Genomic DNA, 21468 nt, shown 5'->3' on the forward strand with positions numbered 1-21468 from the left:
GGATGTTATTTATATGGACTTCCAGAAGGCATTTGATAAAGTCCCACATAAGTGACTGTTAACTAAGGTAGAAGCCCATGGACTTGAGGGCAAATTATTGACATGGTTAGAAGGTTGCTGGGGCGGTAGGCGACAGAGAATGGGGATAATGGGTAAGAACTCCGACTGGCAGGATGTAACTAGTGGTGTCCCACAGGGATCTGTGTTGGGGCCTCAATTATTCACATTATTCATTAACGACTTGGATGATGGCATGGTAAGTCATATATCCAAATTTGCTGATGACACAAAGTTAGGCGGCATTGTAGACAGTCTAGATGATAGCATAAAATTGCAAAGAGATATTGACAGACTAGGTGAGTGGGCAAAACTGTGGCAGATGGATTTCAATGCGGGCAAGTGTGAGGTCATCCATTTTGGACCAAAAAAGGATAGAGCAGGGTACTTTCTAAATGGGAAGAGGTTAAGTACAGTGAATGTCCAAAGAAACTTGGGGGTTCAGGTGCATAGATCTTTAAAATGCCATGAGCAAGTGCAGAAAATAATCAAAAAGGCTAATGGAATGCTAGCCTTTATATCTAGAAGATTGGACATAGAGGTTATGCTGCAGCTGTACAAAACCCTGGTTAGACCCCACTTGGAGTACTGTGAGCAGTTCTGGGCACCACACCTTAGGAAGGATATATTGGCCTTGGAGGGAGTGCAACGTAGGTTTACAAGAATGATACCTGGACTACAGGGGTTAAGTTACGAGGAGAGATTACACAAATTAGGTCTGTTTTCGCTAGAATTTAGAAGGTTAAGGGGTGATCTGATTGAAGTCTTCAAGATATTAACAGGAAAAGACAAGCTAGATAAAGAAAAACTATTTCCACTGGTTGGAGATTCTAAAACTAGGGGGCATAGTCTAAAAATTAGGACCAGACCGTTCAGGAGAGATGTTAGGAAGCACTTCTTCATGCAAAGGGTGGTAGAGGTTTGGAACTCTTTCCCACTAACAGCAGTTGAAGCTAGAACAGTTGTTAATTTTAAATCTGAGATAGACAGATTTTTGTTAAGCAAAGATATTAAGGGATATGGGCCAAAGGCAGGTATATGGAGTTAGGCCACGGATCAGCCATGATCTTATTGAATGACGGGACAGGCCCGAGGGGCTGAATGGCCTACTCCTGTTCCTATCTTCCTATGTTCCTATGTCCTATGTTCCTATGATTAGGGTAGCTAGCAAAACATTCTGTGTGCAGACAGCATTTTCAATTGTGAGTGAAAAGCAGAGGGAATACTCTCCAAATAAATGCAGTTGACTATATTTTGCAACTTGTAAAAGAGCGAACCTTTCTCAGAATATTAAAATGAACCTTAACTCACACATTCCTCCTTTCCCTTGATATGCAGGGTGAAATCATACGTGTGGATAACACCTGCTGCTTCACCTGTAAGTAACCATAAAATGTGTCTGTACCCATGCTGTCATGTTACTTTAAGCTGCGCAATTAAAAATATTGAGCAGTCAGTGCTCTTCAGAAATAAAAATCTAATCCAGTTGTGGGTAGATTGAACAATGAGTCAATACTGTTATGAAGAGAGAATTGAGAAGTTCGAGCTTTTTGTACTCGAATGGAAGAAGTTAAAGAAGGATCTTATTGCAGTCTTCAGGATTATGAAGGGTTATATTAAGGCAAATGTTTCTAGATTGTTTTTGCTACAGAGCCAAATAATAAGAGGGCACAAATTCAAGGAAATTGTGAAAAGAATTAAAGGGGAGGTTAGAAAAAAATGTCTTTTACACAAGAGGCAGTTAAAATGTAAAATTCTCTGCCCTAAGCTATTGTTGAAGCAGAGTCAGTTAATATTTTTAATATAAAGACAGCTGCTTGAAAAAGAAGATTATTAAAGGGTATGGGACAGTGAACAAGAGAATGGGATTAGCCATAATGCGCATTTAGAGAAAACCACCAACGCAGACTTCATGGGCTGATAGAATGTTACAATACAGAAACAGATCAATGTGGGAAAGTGGAAAAGAAGTTTTGGGGCAGAACTGATTCTGCTGGGATTTCGCCCAGTGCATGTGCGACTGTAAATACCTGTTATGGGGAGAGGGCAATGGGGAGAGAGCAAGTCTTCAACCCCTCCCACATTAAGTAGAAGTGTTTAGAGGAGTTCCCAGGTTACAACAGGATTTCCACTCACAAAGTTCTTACAAGGTCTCTTCGGAACTCTTGTAAACTGAGAGCTGATGTGAGTTCCTTTGAGGGTGTTGCTACTGCTGCAAAAAATACTATTGGCAAACTCATTCGATCGCAGGTGGAACCAATTACCTTTCCATGATGCCCATGTGCTCCCTTTAGAAGCATTTAAAACATTTTTGCTTCATTTTCTCTTGAGCGCTTCCTGGGCCTGTGATTCACCAGGGCAGATCCATGGCACTACTCCAACCTTCCTCTTCACTGTTGCAGTGTGCACTTTGTGGGGCTTGATTTTGTGCCACTAGCAGGGCTCCCAGTGCCAGGCCGAAAAGGAGGGCAAAAGCCTGCGTTGGCCTTTTTGAGCCCCACAGGCGCGATCCTCCATTGTTCCGGAGAAAAGTTTCCAGCGCTGGCATCTCCGTCCCTTTAAAGACAGTGATCTTGCTTCCAAGAGCTGCTGGCCAGTCACAGGGCTGTCAGCTCAACAGTATCAGCAGCAGCACTGGGAGCAGTGGCCACTGCCAATACTGCAGAGGCCTTGGACCCAGGTCCAGTGCTGCAATCCCAGACCTCAGGTAAGTGGAAGGCGAGGTGGGAGGGGTTGCGGTGGGGGGTGGGCATGAAGTCCAGGGGGAGGGGGGAGGGTCCATGGAGGTGGAGGTTGTCTGTGGGCCACAGATTTCCCAATGAAGGGGGACACTCCGAGACTGCAAGGAGGGTGCCTCGTATAACTGGGCTGGGTTAGATCCCAGTGGCAGGGAAAAGAGGCCATTAAGTGGCTGTTAATAAGCCACTTAAGGGCCTCAATTGGCCTTTATTTTTATTTATCTGTTCATGCGATGTAGGCGTCACTGGCTAGTCAGCAATTACTCCCCAACCCTAATTGCCCTTGAGAAGGTGGTGGTGAGCTGCCTTCTTGAATTGCTGCAGTCCTTGGGATGTAGGCACACAAACAGTGCTGTTAGGAAGGGAGTTCCAGAATTTTGACCCAGCGACAGTGAAGGATCGGTGATATAGTTCCAAGACAGGATGGTTTGTGGCTTGGAGGGGAACTTGCAGGTGGTGGTGTTCTCATGCATCTGCTGCCTTTGTCCTTCTAGGTGGTGGAGGTCGTGGGTTTGGAAGGTGCTGTCTAAGGATCCTTGGTGCATTGCTGCAGTGCATCTTGTAGATGGTACACACTGCTGCCCCGGTGCGTTGGTGGTGAAGGGAGTGAATGTTGAAGGTGGTGGATGGGGTGCCAATCAAGCCGTCTGCTTTGTCCTGGATGGTGTTGACCTTCAGTGTTGTTGGAGCTGCACCCATCCAGGCAAGTGGAGAGTATTCCATCACACTCTTCAATTGGCCTCTGGGTGGGAATGCTGTCATCGGCCGATCCCGGCCCCGGCAAAACCACTTGGTGATGGGGCAGCAACAGGCCCTCCGCCACCCACCGCCCCCCCCCCCCCCCATGATTCTATGAGACTCTCCACCTCCAATCTGCCTCAGGGCGATCCTTAAAACCAGCCCTTGATGTGCCTTTACAGGCATGGGCTGCCCATCCTGGATATGATAATATCCCTGCCCCAAATATTTGGATGGTAGTCTACAACTTTCAGTGAGGGTAGACTGGAGTTTCTTTTAGTCACACTTCTACTGACACAGCAGGTCTTCTCAAATTTCCACCCCATGACATGACAAACATAAAATGCTGTAACGCTGTAAATAAAATGACCTTATTTAGCTAACATACATTGTGATATGAATGTTTTAAAGATGTTTAATGTTTTTATTTTCAGGCAAATACAAGGCACAGCAGTGCAAAAAGATAACAGGAGTAATTAAACACATTAGGATTGATGACTGTATGACTGAAGGGGAAGTTAACATGCATTATTGTGAGGTACTACTTAAGATACAAGATTATTTCCGAGTGCTTTTATTAATTATTTTCCTCTTTCCACTTCCCCACGGAATATCAGACAATGGGATGGGTTCATTGTAACTAAGGTGAGACCCAGCCACCTAACAACAAGTGTATTCTTCCCTCCATACCTCTGGGGAAGTCCCTGACCTCTTGTACCTTCTCCCACATCAATCATATCATTGAGATGGAAAACCAGCACCTTTATAATGTCTTTTCTTGCTATGTCAGTCTAGTCTATCATCTATGTTATGACCATTGGGTCAAAGCTCCCATCTAAATTGAGAAGTTCATTTTTCTTCCTTGTTCATTAAGTATTTAACTTTTTTTACTTCTTCGTGATTGGTAAATAACGCAAGGAGACAGTGGTGTTGTGGTAATGTCTCTGATAATCCAGAGGCCTAGTCTAATGACCTGGAGACATAGGTTCAAATCCCACCATAGCAGCTGGTGGAGTTTAAATTCAATTAAATAAAAAAAGTCTGGAATTGAAAGTTAGTCTCAATAATGGTGTCATGAAGCTATCATTGGTAATTTTTAAAAAATAATCTCATTCACTAATGTCCTTTAGGGAAGGAAATCTGCTGCCCTTACCTGGTCTGGCTTACATGTGACTCCAGACTCACAGCAATGTGGTTGACTCTTAACTGCCCTCTGAAATGGTCTAGTAAGCCACTCAGTTGTCATGGGCAACAAAGGCTGGCCTTGCCAGCAATGCCCACATTCCATGAAAGAATTTTTAAAAAGCACATAGACAAACTGGGCTCCTGAATTCCCAACATAGAATCATAGAAGGTTTACAGCACAGAAAAAGTCCATTTGGCCCATCGTGTCTGTGCGACTGAAAAACGAGCCACCCTGTCGAATCCCTCTTTCCAGCATTTGGTCCATAGCCCTGCAGGATACGGCACTTGAGGTGCATATCCAGATTTCTTTTAAATGAGTTGAGGGTTTCTGCCTCTACTACCCTTTTAGGCAGTGAGTTCCAGACCCCCACCACCCTCTGGGTGAAATTTTTTTTCCTCATTTCCCCTCTAATCTTTCTACCAATCACTTTAAAACTATGCCCCCTAGTCACTGTCCCCTCTGCTAAGGTAAATAGGCCCTTCACATCTACTCTATCCGTACTTTTCACAACTTTGTTCATTTCAATTAAATCTCCCCTCAGCCTTCTCTGTTCCAAAGAGAACAGCCCCAGCCTATCCAATCTTTCCTCATAGCTGAATTTTTCCAGTCCTGCCAACATCCTTGTAAATCTCCTCTGTACCTTCTCTAATGCAATTACATCCTTTCTGTAATGAGGTGACCAGAACTGCACACAGTACTCAAGTTGCGACCTAACCAATGATTTATACAGTTCCAGCATAACCTCCCTGCTCTTATATTCTATACCTCGGCTAATAAAGGAAAGGATTCCATATGCTGCCTTAACCACCTTATCAACCTGTCCTGCTACTTTCAGGAATCTGTAGACATTCACTCCGAGGTCCCTTGCTTCCTCTACACCTCTCTGTATTCTCCCATTAATTGTGTATTCCTTTGCCTTGTTTGACCTCCCCAAATGCATCACCTCACACTTCTCAGGGTTGAATTCTATTTGCCACTTTTCTGAATATGGAGGACAGTGAATGTGGTACTATTATTCAAGAAGGGTAGTAGGGATAAACCAGTTAATTACAGGCCAGCGATTCTAACATCAGTGGTACTGGAAAAAATTCTGAGGGACAGGATTAATTTCCACTTGGAGAGGCAGGGATTAATTACGGATGGCTTTGTCAAGGGGAGATCATGTTTAACAAATTTGATTGTATTTTTCGAGGAGGTGACTATGTGTGTAGATGAGGGTAAAGCAGTTGTTGTAGTCTACGTGGACTTCAGTAAGGCTTTTGATAAGGTCCCGCATGGGAGATTGGTCAAGAAGGTAAGAGCACATGCGATCCAGGGCAATTTGGATCCAAAATTGGCTTAGAGTCATAGAGTGATACAGCACCAAAACAGGCCCTTCAGCCCAACGAGTCCATGCCAACCATCAACCACCCATTTATACTAATCCTACATTAATCCCATTTTCCCTCTCACATCCCCACTTCCCCTATCACCTACCTAAACTAGGGGCAATTTTTACAATGGCCAATTTACCTATCAACCCACAAGTCTTTGGCACATGGGAGCAAACCGGAGCACCCGGAGGAAATCCACATGGTCATAGGAAGAACTTGCAAACTCTGCACAGACAGTACCCAGAATCAAACCGGGTCGCTGGAGCTGTGAGGCTGCAGTACTAGCCACTGCGCCACTCTGCCGCCCTTAGTGGCAGGAGGCAGAGGGCGATGGTCGACGGTTGTTTTTGCGATTGGAAGCCTGTGACCAGTGGTGTACTGCAAGGATCGGTGCTGGGACCCTTGCTGTTTGTCGTGTACATTAATGATTTGGACGTGAATATAGGAGGTATGATCAGTAGGTTCGCAGATGACACGGAATTTGGTGGTGTTGTAAATAGCGAGAAGGAAAGCGTTAATTTGCAGAATGAGATAGATGGGCTGATAAGATGGGTGGAGCAGTGACAATTGGAATTTAATCCTGAGATGTGTGAGGTGATACATTTTGGGAGGATTAACAAGGCAAGGGAAAATACAATGGATGGTAGGACCCTAGGAAGTACAGAGGGTCAGAGTGACCTTGGTGTACTTGTCCATAGATCACGGAAGGCAGCAGCACAGGTAGATAAGATGGTTAGGAAGGCATATGGGATACTTGCCTTTATTAGCCGAGGCATAGAACATGAGACAAGGGAGGTTATGATGGAGCTGTTTAAAATACTAGTTAGGCCACAACTGGAGTACTGTGTACAGTTCTGGTCATCACACTATAGGAAGGATGTGATTGCACTGGAGAACATGCAGAGGAGATTAGATAGGCGAGGGTTGTTTTCCTTAGAGCAGTGAAGGCTGATGGGGGAACATGACTGAGGTATACAAAACTGTGAGGGACATTGATAGGTTAGATAGGAAGAAACTTTTTCCCTTAGCGGAGGGGTCAATAACCAGGGGGCATAGATTTAAGGTAAGGGGCAGGAGGTTTAGAGGAAAAAAATTTTCACCCAGAGGGTGGTTGGAATCTGGAACACACTGCCTGAATGAGTGGTAGAGGCAGAAACCCTCACAACATTTACGAAGTATTTAGATGAGCAATTGAAACGTTATAGCATGCAAGGCTACGGGCCAAGTGCTAGAAAATGGGATTAGAATAGATAGGTGCTTGGTAGCTGGCATGGACATGATGGGCCAAAGGGCCTGTTTCTGTGCTGTATAACTCTGTGATTTTATGACCCTAATACCAATGCAAGCTCAAGGAACAGCATCTCATCTTCTGATTAGGCACACTATAGCCTTCCGGACTCAACATTGAGTTCAACAATTTCAGAGCATGACTGACTTTTTTTTTATTCGACTTTATTTTATTATTTTTTTAACCATGTGCCTGCCTTCAACTTGGCTTTTCATGTTTGTGCTTTTGGACAGAGCTGTTCATTACTCTGCCATTAACACTCTCTCTGCACTAATGCTTTGTCTTTCACCACAACCATTAGCACTCCCTTTGCCTTTGTCCCATGACATCTTTGTCATTTAATCTCTCCTGCCCTTTGCCCTATCACACACCTTCTCTTTTGTTTTCTTTGCCCCGCCCCCCTTCACTTGCTTAAAACCTATTACATTTCTAACCTATGCCTGTTCTAATGAAAGGTCACTGACCTGAAATGTTAACTCTGCTTCTCTCTCCACAGATGCTACCAGACCTGCTGAGTATTTCCAGCACTTTGTTTTTCTTTTGCTTGCCAATATTCTTTCATGCCCACTTTGCTTTCCTAATTTCCTTTTTGATTTCATCCCTCCATTTTCCATTCTCCTCTCGACTTTCTGTAGTATTGAGTTCTCGGTGTCGGACCTAAACTTTCCTTTTCTCCCTTATCATACCCTGTCAGCTCCTCGATATCCATGGGGCTCTAGATTTGGCCATTCCATCCTTTCTCTTTTTCAGAACATGTTTACTCTGAACCCTTGAATCTCCCCTTTGAATGCCTCCTACTGCTGTGACACTGATTTACCTTCAAGTAGCCGTTTCCAATCCACTTTCGCTAAATCTCTCCCCAGCATAGTAAAATTAGCCTTGCCCCAATTGAGAACTCTAACTCCTGTTCTATCCTTGTCCTTTTCCATAGTTATGTTAAAGCTGACCGAATTATGATCACTACCATCAAAATGCTCTCCCATTGCCACTCCTTCCACCTGCCTAGTTTCATTTCCTAAAAAGAAATCTAAAACTGCGCCCTCTCTTGTTGGACTTGCTATATACTGGCTGAAAACTTTCTCCTTGAATGCACCTCAAGAATTCTGCTCCCTCAATTCTTTCCACACTAAAACTATCCCAGTTAATATTGGGGTAGTTAACATCCCCTACTATTACTGCCCTATTGCTTTTGCACTTCTCAGAGATTTGCTGACATATCTGCTCTTCTATCTTCCATTAACTGTTTGGGGGTCCATAGTATACTTCCAGCAGTGTGATTGCCCCTTTTTTGTTTCTTAGCTCAATCCATAAGGCCTCTTTTGATGAACCTTCTAACATATCATCCCTCCCCACAGCTGTAATTGCCACCTCTCCTCCTTTCTTATCCCCCTCCCTATTGCGTCTGAAAACCCTGTTGCCAGGTCCGTTGAGCTGCCATTCCTGTCCCTCCTTAAGCCATGTTTCTGTAATAGCTATGATATCACACTGCCATGTGTCTGTCTGTGCCCTCAGCTCATCCGCTCTATTTGCTATACTCCTTGCATTGAAGTAAATAGCCTTGAGTTATTTTCTAACCTTTGTTTCCTCTGCCTTCCAGACTCATCCACTAATTTTATGCCTTCCATTTTCATTTTTGATTTTGTTCCACCTGAGTCTATCAGGTCCTAATTCCCCTGCCAAACTAGTTTAAACCCTCCCCAACAGCACTAGCAAAACTTCTCGCAATGAACTCAGTCCCTGCTCTGTTCGGGTGCAACCTGTCTGGCCTGTACAGGTCCCATCTTCCCCAGAGCTGTTCCTAATGTCCTAAGAATCTAAAGCCCTCCTTCTTGCACCAACATTCCACACATTCATCCGTCTTATCCTTCTGTTCGTGTGCTCACTTGCTCTTGGCACTGGGAGTAATCCGGAGAATACTACTTTTGAGGTCCTGCTTGCTAATTTCTTACCTAGCTCAGTAAACTCTTTCTGCAGGACCACATCCCTCTTTCTATCTATGTCGTTGGTACCAATGTGGACCACAACTGTTGGCTGTTCACCCTCCCCACTCAGGATGTTCTGCAGCCGTTCAGTGACATCCTTGACCCTGGCACCAGGGAGGCAACACACCATCCTGCATTCACATCTGCGCCCACAGAAACGCCTATCTGTTCACCCGACTATTGAATCTGCTATCACTATCGCTCTTCCAGTCTTCCTCGTGCCCCACCGTGCAGCTGAGCCACCCGTGGTGCCATGGCCTTGGCTCTGGCTGCACTCCCCAGATGAATCATCAACTTCCTCAGCACTCAGAATTGAATACCTGTTGGAGAGGAAAACAAACACAGGGGTCCCCTGCACTACCTGACTGTTTCTTCTTGACTGTCTGGATGTCACCCATTCCCTCTCTCCCTGCATACTGTTTAGGTTTTCTTTTGAATCACATGATTGAGGAAACTAACAGAAAGCAGAGGAACCAGGTCAAGTGAATCGTAGCAAGTTACACCATAAGGCAATTGTGGAGTACAGAAAGGGAATTCTGAACTAAGATGATAACATCAGAGGTCGGGGGGTGGGGGAGGGTGGTGGTGGGGGGAGATAGGGAGTGACCTCACAGAGGAAAAAAAATTTGGAGAGAAGATAGTAGAATTGAAAGAGAGAAAAGATCACATCATGTAGAACAATGTCAACTAGCAGCAGTGAAGGGAGGTAAGAACACAACACTCTGGAGGAACTAAAACCAGAAAATGCTTGAAATATTCAGCAGGTCAGGCAGCATCTGTGGAGAGAGAAACAAAGTTAATGTTTCAGGTCGATTGACTTTTTCCAGTTTTGATAAAAAGTCAAGATATGACAAGTTTTAAGCAAGTACAGAGGTGGGGAAAGGGTGGAAGGCAGGAGCGATTAAATGATAAAAGGGATGATGGTGCAAGGCAAAAGTGGATGGTAATGGGACAAGTAAAGAAACAAATGATGGGGCTAGAGGAGGTGTGAATGGGAATAGTAGAATCATTACGAACAGCTGCTGTCCAATAGAATGGGGGAGTGGTTATGTAGGAATTGCTGAGTGGCTTGGAAAAACAGATTGCCTTGTAATTGCCCCATCCAATTCAATATTCACTGTTCTCAGAGAAATCCTTTTCTCAGTCTTAAAGGCACACAGACCTCTTAGTATTTTTTTTAAAACAAAACTCTTGTGACACAGAGCCAATCACTCACTCACTCTCTGGACAAACACAGCAGCCTAGCTACACACAACAAGATCTCACAAGCAGCAATGAGATAAATAATCAGTTAATCTGTTTATGATGATAGCTGAGGAATGAATGTTGACCAGGGTCCCAGGAGAATTCTCTGCTCTTTGAAATACAGCCATGGATATTTTATGCCCACCTTGGTTTAACAGATCATCTGAAAAATGGCCCCTCCAACCATGCAGCACCCCTTTACCAGTGCCCAAGGTGTCAGCCTAGATTATGTGCTCAAGTCCCGGACTGGGACTTAAATTCACAATCTTCTTACTTAGAGGCAAGTGTGTTACCACTCAGCTAAGAATGCAAAATACAATTGCAGCTTATCTCTCTGTGCTTTGTTAAAGAAAGGCTCTTTATTCACAGTCAATACATGCATCCCAAGGCAAACAGTCTTATCTTTTCCAACCTCTCCTCATCACTGAGGTCCTTCACCACTGGTAGCATCCTGGTAAACCTTTTCTATACCCTTTCTAATGCCTTTCCTGAAACGTGGTGACCAGAATTGTCCACAATATATCAGCTGAGGCTTAACCAGTGATTTATAAAGTTCTAGCATGATCCCTTTGCTTTTATATTTTCCGCTACTTGTACACCCAAGTAACCCATATGCTTTTATATCCATCTTTTATCAACTTGTCATGCCAGTCTTGTGAATTTGTGTAGATGGACGTCAAGGACTCTCTGCTAATCTATACTTTTCACAATTGTGCCATTTACAGTCTACAGACATAAGTGAACAATGTGAACACCAACAGAACTTTTACATTCTGGGACTATCCCAAGAAAGTTGGAAACCACAACAGCTCATTTGGGGATCACTATAAGGGGATTATCACCGACACAACTGAGTTCCCAAAGTCCCATTCCCTGTGTTAGTGTAAATCCTTTAAAAGCTAAATAGCTTAATTAAATATCCCTGTTAATAGCATTGAGAAATAGAAATGTTTTTCTCTTCCCTACAATAAATTTGCTGGCATGCATGGAGTATATTAAACCACTGAAAACAACCATTTGTTCCGCAGCATGAATGGACAGAGCATTTTAGTTTTTACTGTGTTTTTTCCCCATAAATTGAATAATGATGCCTCCTTCCATAATAAAGTTCAAATGCAAGAATATTCTGTTCATTCTCCACTAGTTGAAGAAGACTATAAAGTTATATGTTTGTACATGTTCTTTTAGTTTTCGTGCTATATTTCTATCCCACGATTTAGTCTCCAGTTCTCTTTTGTTTCCTCACACCAACTGTAACTGGAGGAGTAGGTGAACTGCTTCTTTTGCAAATGACATCCCAAGCAAGCCATTAGTTTTTGCTCACCCTCTGTTAGGTTGCTGTTGGACACCTCAGCATGTCCTCGCAGTATGGAAACTAAGGTCATTAGTACTTCAGAGTGAGGGATGCAATCCATGCACCATGATACTGTGTATCCATGCTTCAGTTCACTGCAGCACCTCCAGGATGAATTTATCAAAGATGAAAGTTGTGACTATGAAGATGACCTATATATTACTAATGGATTTGTAGAATCATAATCATCATCAGAAAAAAGGCTAGATTCCACTTAGGATATCAATCTCAACCAAATTGGCTGTTGAGATCTGTCATCCTGGCTATCTCATTCTGTTTTTGGCTCCTGGCACATCACCAACAATAGTGTCAGCCCAGGCAGTAAAACTTGTCTCTAACATTAATCTGGGTGACTGGACAATAGTCAGCCATTTTATACATTGTGTTAACTATTATGGGTAGAAGTGGGAGTCAGTATCTTTACAGTGGACCTCATAGATCAAACCTACATTTGCAATATATTTGCTAGAACTACACAGGGTCAATTTATCCATTAATACAAAAGCAAAATACTGTGGATGCTAGAAATCTGAAATGGAAACAGAAAATGCTGGACATCTCCACTAAAGTCCGCAAGCAAGACCCCAAGCTTCTGGTGGCCTATCATTTTAAATCTCCACCTTGCTCCCATGCTGACACCTCTGTCCTCGGTCTGCTGCAGTGTTCCAATGAAGCTCAACACAAGCTCGAGGAACAGCACCTCATCTGTCGTTTAGGTACTTTACAGCCTTCCAGGCTCAATGTTGATTTCAACAATTTCAGAATGTAATCTCTGCCCCATTTGGATTCCTTTTCTTTGCATGTTTCGGCCTTAATCTTGTTTTTCTCTTTTTTTCCTCTTGATTTTGCTTTTGGACGGCAGCTGTTCATTATTCTGCCATTGACACCTCCTCTGAATGCATCTTTTGTTGCTTTACTTGCCCCATTATTACTCCCTTTGGCTCTGCCCATCAACTCTTTAGTCATTTAATGTCTCCCGACTTCTGCCCCATCACAGACCTTCCCTTTTGTTCTTTTTCCATCCTCATCCATTTGGCCTACTTAAAACCTATTCCATTTCTAACTTTTCCCAGTTCTGATGAAGGGTCTTCGACCTGAAACATTAACTCTATTTCCCTCTTCACAGATGCTGCCAGACCTGCTGAGTATTTCCAGCATTTTCATTCTTTTTTGTAAATTTATTCATCCAGAGTTTCCAGGGGAAATCCATCTTCAAAGGAAATGTATGTCAGAGAATTGCACGTCCGTACTGTGGCCCTATTTCAGTTAGGGTTGACAATGCTGAACGCAATCCTGGAGGTTTCATTACATGAACTCCTGCCTCCAAATGCCCTACCCACTCCAAGAGCACTATCCCCCCATCTCCAATACTTTTATAACCAATAAATAAAAGTATTCAAAGGAAATGAAATTAACACACAATATTTTTTCAATGGCCCTATGATTTTTCTCCTAGATTGCTTGCAGCAGAGATTAACTTTGAATTCCTGGATAACCCTGGAGGTTTGGCAACCTTTAATTTCAGTGCTCCCTTTAAGCATACCTCTACTATGGGAGCAGGGGATTAGTGCATTTACCTACATAAGTTAGCACTATATGTGAATATATTCATTAATTTTACATACACAACCATTTCATTGCACTTCATCAGCATATTATAAATTTATATCTGTTACCATGCAGCCAAACAGCTTTCCTACATTAAAAAAAAAAGTAATTTGATGTAAAACTTCAGTGGGTAAAAGACACTACAGTTATTTCATTCTCATTAATACAATTCAGAATACTTACATGTGAAAGTCACAGTAGAAAGACTTATTGCACAGCACCAAGGTCTAGATTCTTAAAAGTCCCTCAAAGTCGCATCATAAGCACTACTTAACCTTGTAATATGAATTTATTTTGAATGAAAGGTCTCTAGTGTGCTGTTCTCAGCAGACTTGTGACTGTGCTGCATATTTCACTTGGCAATTATTCAGACCCATAAAGATGACATGGTACGGCTACAGAAGTGTGACATTTGCAGCATTACCAGACCTTGCCACAGAGGGACGCTGCACAAGGTCAATAAGATGAGAAAATTGGATCTATTCATTGTTTTATAAAATTATTTGAAAAGTCTTCTCGTCTCACTTGCTTTCACACACATGTAGCAGTAATCTAGCACAGTAGAATACATAGTCCTGACTGGCACTGTCGGAGGTGTCGCCTTTTGGATGAGACTCTAAACCCTCTCAAGTGGGCATTAAAGATTCCATGGTACAATTCAATGTAGAACAGGAGAATTCTCTCCAGTGTCCAGACCAATATTTATCCCGCAGACAGCATCACTAAAAGAGATTATCTCATCATTTATCTCATTGTTGTGGGATCTTGCTTTATGCAAATTGGCTGCATTACAACAGTGACTACATTTTAAAAGTACTTCATTGTCTATGAGATTATAAGGGGATAGGCCAATGTGGAACATAGAGGATTACTTAGAAATAGCTGCCACTGTTTTAAGAGACTTGATACTCATGTATATATTGGAACAAAGTATCAGTAATTTAACGATTTAGCATGACCAGTACGAGCTTCATGTGATGAGAGTAAATAAGGGGAATTTGGGCATGGATGTCATTAATCGATGGAAATTTATCAATGCTGCCAAATGGGCTGCAGACTTCTGCACCTGAATTCCTGATATGTGCTCCTGTTGCGCAAATCTTTGTGCCTAGGACTTGGGTAAGATAACAAGTTAGCAACTGCCCCTTCATCTCTGTAACCTGGTTTCAAATGTAGCTCAGAGGACTGAAGTGAAAGTTTCCTCTCTCTGCTACCCATATAGGTTCTGAGTACAATAGGTTTGGTCACTTCTTTTGTAGTTCCAAGAGGCTGCGTTTACCACGCAAACAGTCCATAAATTATCCCTAATCTGGAATTCTTAACATAATGTCACAAGGATGGAAACTGAACCATTATACTTCAGCATCATGGATGCTCTTCTGAGATCAAGATTAAGCACATTGTTGACTTCTAGATAAAGGCATGTTGTTGTGGTAGATTTGATAGAATTTTATTCTGCATCTGGTTCTGACATGGTAATGTCCTGGTAATGACAGTGGGTACCTAACATAAAGAATTTTCCCATTTCTCAAGCATAATGCCCACACCTTTATCTACCATGCCCCCTACCACGATAACCACTCAAATAAATTTAAAAGATCATCCTAAGAAGAAGAAAAAATACACCATTTAATTTGAAATACAGTAAATTTAAAGTGACAAAACTAGATGCTGTTTTTACGATATGATAGTACTTAACCTTGCCATTATCCAATTGCTGACTCATTCTATATTTCAGGGGTACTGTCCAAGTAAATCTGCCTACTCCTTACAGAAGGATGAGGAGCAGAATGACTGCACCTGCTGTTCGGCAACAGCATCGACACCCATGTTAGTGCCACTGAGATGTCTAAACGGGACTGTGCTGCAACATAAAGTAATCGACATGCAGGAATGTGCGTGTGTTGCTCATAAGTGTGAATGAATGAAGTAAAACATGCATACGACATTAACTGGACTTACTGTTAGATCCAGAACTGGTATTATTTCAAGTTCAGTACTGAATTCTCAGTGTTCTTGCCATTTCACAAATAACAATATCCCAGCTATGTTATTTCTTGCGATGAAAAAACTCCTTGTAAATATGATTAATTGCAAAATCTTACTTTATTGCTGTATTAACAATTATAAGTTCATGTCTTACTGACTGTATTAACTGTCATGGTAATTTACTCAAAGGAATATAGTAAAGCTTATCTGTTGCTTTGAACTATGAACTTGGTATGTGTTTGTGTTACTCGGGTGTAAAGGAAGCTGACAATGAACTCAAATATAGAATCATAGAATCGTACAATACAGAAGGAGGTCATTTGACTCATCGTGCCTGTACTGGCTTGCTAAAAGAGCTACCAATTAGTCCTACTCTGCTGCTTTTTCCACATAGTCCTGCAGATGTTTTCTTTTTAAGTAGCGATCCTATTCCCTTATGCAAGTTACTGTTGAATCTGCTTCCAACACACTTTCAAGTGCACTCCAGTTAAAAATTCTTCAGCGAAAGTGATAGATGGGTGAGCCAACATCAGCTGCTCTGAATAATGACAGACTGGCTGGTTCTTGCAACAGTTTTTAAACCCAAACTCCAATCGTCCTTTAGCGTCCCCTTATCCCAAACTGTGGCCTGGGTCTAAAGACACTTAAAAAATTTGAGCTGTAACAGGTCAAGGTTGTTCTGGTCAAAGTTAATTGTTTTATTTATGAGACTTGTCATACTTACAGGTCTGTAAAAAGCTAATTTACTGTATTTGAACTCCATGTGGTGTGGATTTCATTCCATAGATCACAGCCTAATTGGAAAATAAATGTGCTTCCTCTTTCATTGTGACGGTTATGTCTGGCAGACATGATTAAAATATAAAAAGCGATGAATTAATCCATTAATCCATTTTCCTTTCTTCTTGACAAACTTGGAAGGGCAATGCACACCAATGAGCTATGTGCTGGCCCAGTGGTTGGGACAGATTAAGCAGTGAGGTTTTTGGATGCTTCAAAGGGATGTGAACCAGTTAAGTGATTTGGCAAGAAGGTGGCAGATGGAGTGTAATGTGGGAAGTGTGAAATTACCCATATTAGTAGGAAGAATGGAAAAGTAGATTTTTTTTTTTAAAAGGTGAGACTGTAGTAATTGTTGGTATTTAGAGAGACTGGGTTGTCCTTGTACATTAATCACAAAATGTTAACATACAGGCAGAGTAAGCAATTAGAAAGGTTAATGTTATGTTAGCCTTTATTGCAAGGGGTTTGGAATATGAGTATGGAAGTCGCTGCAATTATATAGGGCTTTGGTGAGACTGCACGTGGGATACAATCACGGAGGGAATGATCCCTTAGGAATGCTGACAGGGGAGGGGAGGGGAAGATGCACTTGGTGGTGGCATCACGCTGGAGGTGGCGGAAATGGTGGAGGATGATCCAATGGATGTCGAGGCTGGTGGGGTGAAAAGTGAGGAACCTGTCATGGTTCTGGGAGGAAGGGGAAAGGGTGAGGGCAGAAGTGTGGGAAATGTGCTGGACATGGTTGAGGGCCCTGTCAACCACAGTGTGGGGGGGCGGAGGGGGGATATCCTTGGTTGCGGAAAAAGGAAGACATATCAGAAGCGCTGTTGTGGAAGGAAGCAACATCAGAGCAGATGCATCAGAGACGGAGAAACTGGGAGGATGGAATGGAGTGCTTACAGGAGGCAGGGTGTGAAGAAGTGTAGTTGAGGTAGCTGTGGGAGTCGGTGGGCTTATAATGAATATTAGTGGACAGCCTATCCCCAGAGATGGAGACGGAGAAGTCAAAGAAGGGAAAGGAAGTTTTGGAGATGGACCATGTAAAGGTGAGAGAAGGGTGGAAATTGTAAGCAAAGTTGATAAAGTTTTCCAGTTTGGGGTGGGAGCAGGAAACAGCACGTATACAGTCAGCAATGTACCAGAAAAAGAGTTGGGGGAGGGGGCATGAGTAGAACTGGATCAAGGACTGTACGACATATCCCACAAAAAGACAAGCATAACTAGGACCCATGTGGGTACCCATAGCAACACGTTTTACTTGAAGGAAGTGAGTGGAGTTGAAGGAGAAGTTGTTCAATGTGAGAGGAGGGTGGTGGTGGATGGGGACTGGTTGGGCCTCTGTTCAAGGAAGAAGTGGAAAGCCCTCAAACAGTTCTGGTGGGGTATGGAGGTGTAGAGAGATTGGACGTCCATAGTGAAGAGGAGGCAGTTAGGGCCAGGAAACTGGAAATTGTCAAAATGACGTAGGGCGTCAGAAGAGTCACCGATGTAAGTGGGAAGAGATTGTACGAGCGGAGAAAAGATAGAGTCAAGATAGGAAGAAATAAGTTCAGTGGGGCAGGAACAGGCTGAAATAATGGGTCTCCCAGAACACTCTTGTTTGTGGATTTTGGGAAGGAGGTAGAAGTGGGCTGTCCGGGGTTGCGGGGCTATGAGGTTGGAAGCTGTAGAAGGAAGTTCTCCGGAGGAGATGAAGTCAGTGACAGTCCTATGGACAGCAGTTTGATGTTTGGTGGTGGGTCATGGTCCAGAGGGAGGCAGGAAGAAGTGTCTGAGAGTGGGCACTCAGCCTCTGCAAGGTAGAGGTCAGTACGCCAGACAACAACAGCATCACCCTTGTCAGCAGGTTTGATCACAATGTCGGGGTCAGACCTGAGAGAACAGCTTGCAAGAAGTTCAGAGGGAGACAGGTTAGAGTGAGTGAGGGAGGCAGAGAAATTGAGACGGCCGATGTCTTGCCGACAGTCCACAATGAAAAGATCAAGAGTGTGTAAGAGGTCAGAGGGAGGGGTCCAGGTGGATGGAGAATGCTAGAGTTGGGTGAATGGGTCTGCTGGTTGTGGGGAGGACTCCTGGCTAAAGAAGTGAGCATGGAGGCGAAGGGGATGGAAGAAGAGCTCAACGTTATGCCAAGCATGAAATTCATTCAGGTGGGGGCTTAAGGGGATTAAACAGAGTACTTTGCTAAGTACAGATCATTCAACATCAGAGAGGGGAAGGTCAGATTCAATGGAGGATTCCCCCCCCACTGTGGTTGACAGAGTCCTCAATCGTGACCGGACCATTTCCCGCACTTCTGCCCTCACTCCTTATCCTCCCTCCCAGTGCCACAACAGGGTTCCCCTTGTCCTCACTTTCCACTCCACCAGCCTCCATATTCAAAGGATCATCCTCTGCCATTTCCGCCACCTCCAGCGTGATACCACCACCAAACACATCGTCCCCTCCCCTTCCCTGTCAGCATTCCGAAGGGATTGTTCCCTCTGTGACACCCTGGTCCACCCCTCCATTACCCCGACACCTCGGCACCTTCCCATGCAATCGCAGGAGGTGTATTACCTGCCCTTTTACCTCCTCTCTCCTCACTATCCAATACCCCAAACACTCCTTTCAGGTGAAGCAGCGATTTACTTGTACTTCTTTCAATTTAATATACTGTATTCGCTGCTCACAATGCGACCTCCTCTGCACTGGGGAGACTAAATGTAGTTTGGGTGATCGCTTTGCGGAACACCTCCACTCAGTCTGAAAGCATAACCTTGAGCTTCCGGTTGCTTGCCATTTCAACACCCACCCCTGCTCTCATGCCAACATTTTTGTCTTTAGCCTGCTCCAGTGTTCCAGTGAACATCAACGCAAGCTCGAGGAGCAGCCCCTGATCTTTCGATTAGGCACTCTACAGCCTTGCAGACTGAACATCGAGTTCAATAACTTCAGAGCATGACTGGCTTTTAAAAAAAAAATTATATTTTATTTTTTAACCATGTGCCTGTTCTTCATGTAGTCACAGCTGCTCATTATTCTGCTATTAACAATCTTTTTGGACTAATGCTTTGTCTTTCACCACAAGCATTAACACACTCTTTGCCTTTGTCCCAGGACAGCTTTGTTATTTAATCTCTCCTGCCCTCTGCCCTATCACCTTCCTCCCCTTTGTTCTCTCCCCCACTGCACCCCTCCCCCACTTCCCTTCACTTGCTTAAAACCTAATTCTTTTCTAACCTTTGCCAGTTCTAATGAAAGGTCACAGACCCGAAACGTTAACTCTGCTTCTCTCTCCACAGATGCTGCCAGACCTGCTGAGTATTTCCAGCACTTTTTGTTTTTATTTCAGATTTCCAGCATCTGCAGTATTTTGCTTTTATTTTGGGGTGCAATTTTGGTTTCCTTTACTATGAAAGGATATAGTTGCCTCAGAGGGAGTGCAAATAAGGTTCACTGGATTGATTCTTCAGATGAGATGTTGTCCTATGAGGACCGATTGATTAAAATGGGCCTATCTGCTCTGGAGTTTAGAGAGGTGTCCTCATTGAAAAGTATAAAATTCTTAGAGAGTTTGACAGGGTAGATGTTGAGTGGCTGTAGAGTCTTGAACTAGGGGTCATAGCCTCAGGATAAGGTCTCAGCTATTTCGGATTGAGTTGAGGAAACATTTCTTCATTCAAAGGTTTGTGAATCTTGGGTATTCCCCACCCCAGTGAGCTGTGGGTACGCAGCTGCTGAGTATATTCAAGACTGAAATCGATAGATTATTGGGCAGTAAGGGAATCAAGGGTATGGGGAAAGGGCGGGAAAGTGGAGTTGATATTGAAGATAAGCCATGATTTTATTGAATGGTACAGCAGGCATGAGGGGCTGTATAGCCTACTCCTGCTCCTATTATGTTTTTAGGAAAAAAGGATGGAAGGCCTTTCAAAAATCCTGTAAAGCTGCAAGATTGAAACAAATAATTCCACTGGAAAACAAAGGGAAATAAAAACATACACTGGAGTAAAGGGAACAAAGAAGGAATGTAATATTACCCATGAGATAAGATTATAGATGACAGAGGGAAGTTAGTCACGCATAGATTCCACAAATGGTAGAGGAGATTGCCCATTTTGGCAGTCCCAGCACACACCAGGAATATGTTGGAAAATTACATATCCCAGCCTATTATCAAGTACTTCCTTAAATTCAATATCAGCAAGACTGAAGCCATCCTATGAGACATCTGCCATAAACTCCCAGTTTAGCCCTTGACTCTGTTCCTGTCTCCGGCAGCTGGCTGAGGCTGAGCCTGTAAATATGCAACCTCAGGATAGTCCATAGCCCAGTGCTCTGTGTCGAACACACGAATTGCCATCAATTCCACCTGCATTACATCACTGACCTCCACCTCCACTGCAAACCCACTGCTAATGAAATTTTATCCACTTTGTTAGTTCCAGACTCAATTACTATGAGGTTTTCCTTGCCAACCTCCTGACTGTCACTCCTTACAAATTGCAATTTGTCTTAAATTTCTAGTGCCCAGTGTCTCATACTAGGTCCCCTTCATCTAATTACTCTTGTTCTCGCCAACCATCATTGGGAGCTCCTTATCCTGCTTGTTGATTTCAAAATCCATGCCCTCATTTACAAGTTTCTCCCTGGCTCCCCCATTACTTAACTTCGTGTTTTCTTTGCTGGGCTTCTTTGCAACCCCCTCCCTCTGCTCCACCTTCAGTCACAGAACTTTCAAACATCTCTGTCCCACACCCTGGAACCCTATCCCTAAACCTCTCCCTCTTGCTTCCTCCCATCTTTCCTTCAGAAGTGTCGTCAGATTTTTTGTCTTTGGTTATCATCCTAATACCTTCACCTATCTTTGCTCGGTGTTTGATTAATTTTGCCACTGCAAACCACCACAATTTATTTTATTGCATTAAAGGATCTGTTAGTGTAAATCTGTTGAACAACCATTTCAGTAATATCACGGGCATGGAACAAAGGGCGGCACAGTGGCGCAGTGGTTAGCACCGCAGCCTCACAGCTCCAGCAACCCGGGTTCAATTCTGGGTACTGCCTGTGTGGAGTTTGCAAGTTCTCCCTGTGTCTGCGTGGATTTCCTCTGGGTGCTCCGGTTTCCTCCCACAGCCAAAAGAC

At 43.4% G+C, this 21468-nt stretch overlaps 2 protein-coding genes across 3 annotated transcripts in view; both read left to right on the top strand.

Annotated features, from left to right (window-relative positions):
* The window catches only part of vwf (von Willebrand factor), a 125126-nt gene extending 109348 nt beyond the window's left edge, over window positions 1-15778 (top strand). For both annotated transcript variants that reach the window (XM_068059005.1, XM_068059004.1), the window contains 3 exons: window positions 1396-1435; window positions 3968-4071; window positions 15308-15778. In XM_068059005.1, coding sequence (XP_067915106.1) covers window positions 1396-1435; window positions 3968-4071; window positions 15308-15493 — 330 coding nt within the window. In that variant the 3' untranslated portion in view covers window positions 15494-15778. The remainder of the gene's footprint in view (window positions 1-1395; window positions 1436-3967; window positions 4072-15307) is intronic.
* Window positions 15779-17330: 1552 nt separating this feature from the next.
* Window positions 17331-21468, top strand: part of LOC137384924 (anoctamin-2-like) — a 186167-nt gene continuing 182029 nt past the window's right edge. The window contains exon 1 of the mRNA XM_068059633.1: window positions 17331-17387. Coding sequence (XP_067915734.1) covers window positions 17331-17387 — 57 coding nt within the window. The remainder of the gene's footprint in view (window positions 17388-21468) is intronic.

The sequence above is a fragment of the Heterodontus francisci genome, chromosome 27 (genome assembly GCF_036365525.1).
Source record: "Heterodontus francisci isolate sHetFra1 chromosome 27, sHetFra1.hap1, whole genome shotgun sequence".
In the NCBI taxonomy this organism is placed as follows: Eukaryota; Metazoa; Chordata; class Chondrichthyes; order Heterodontiformes; family Heterodontidae; genus Heterodontus; species Heterodontus francisci.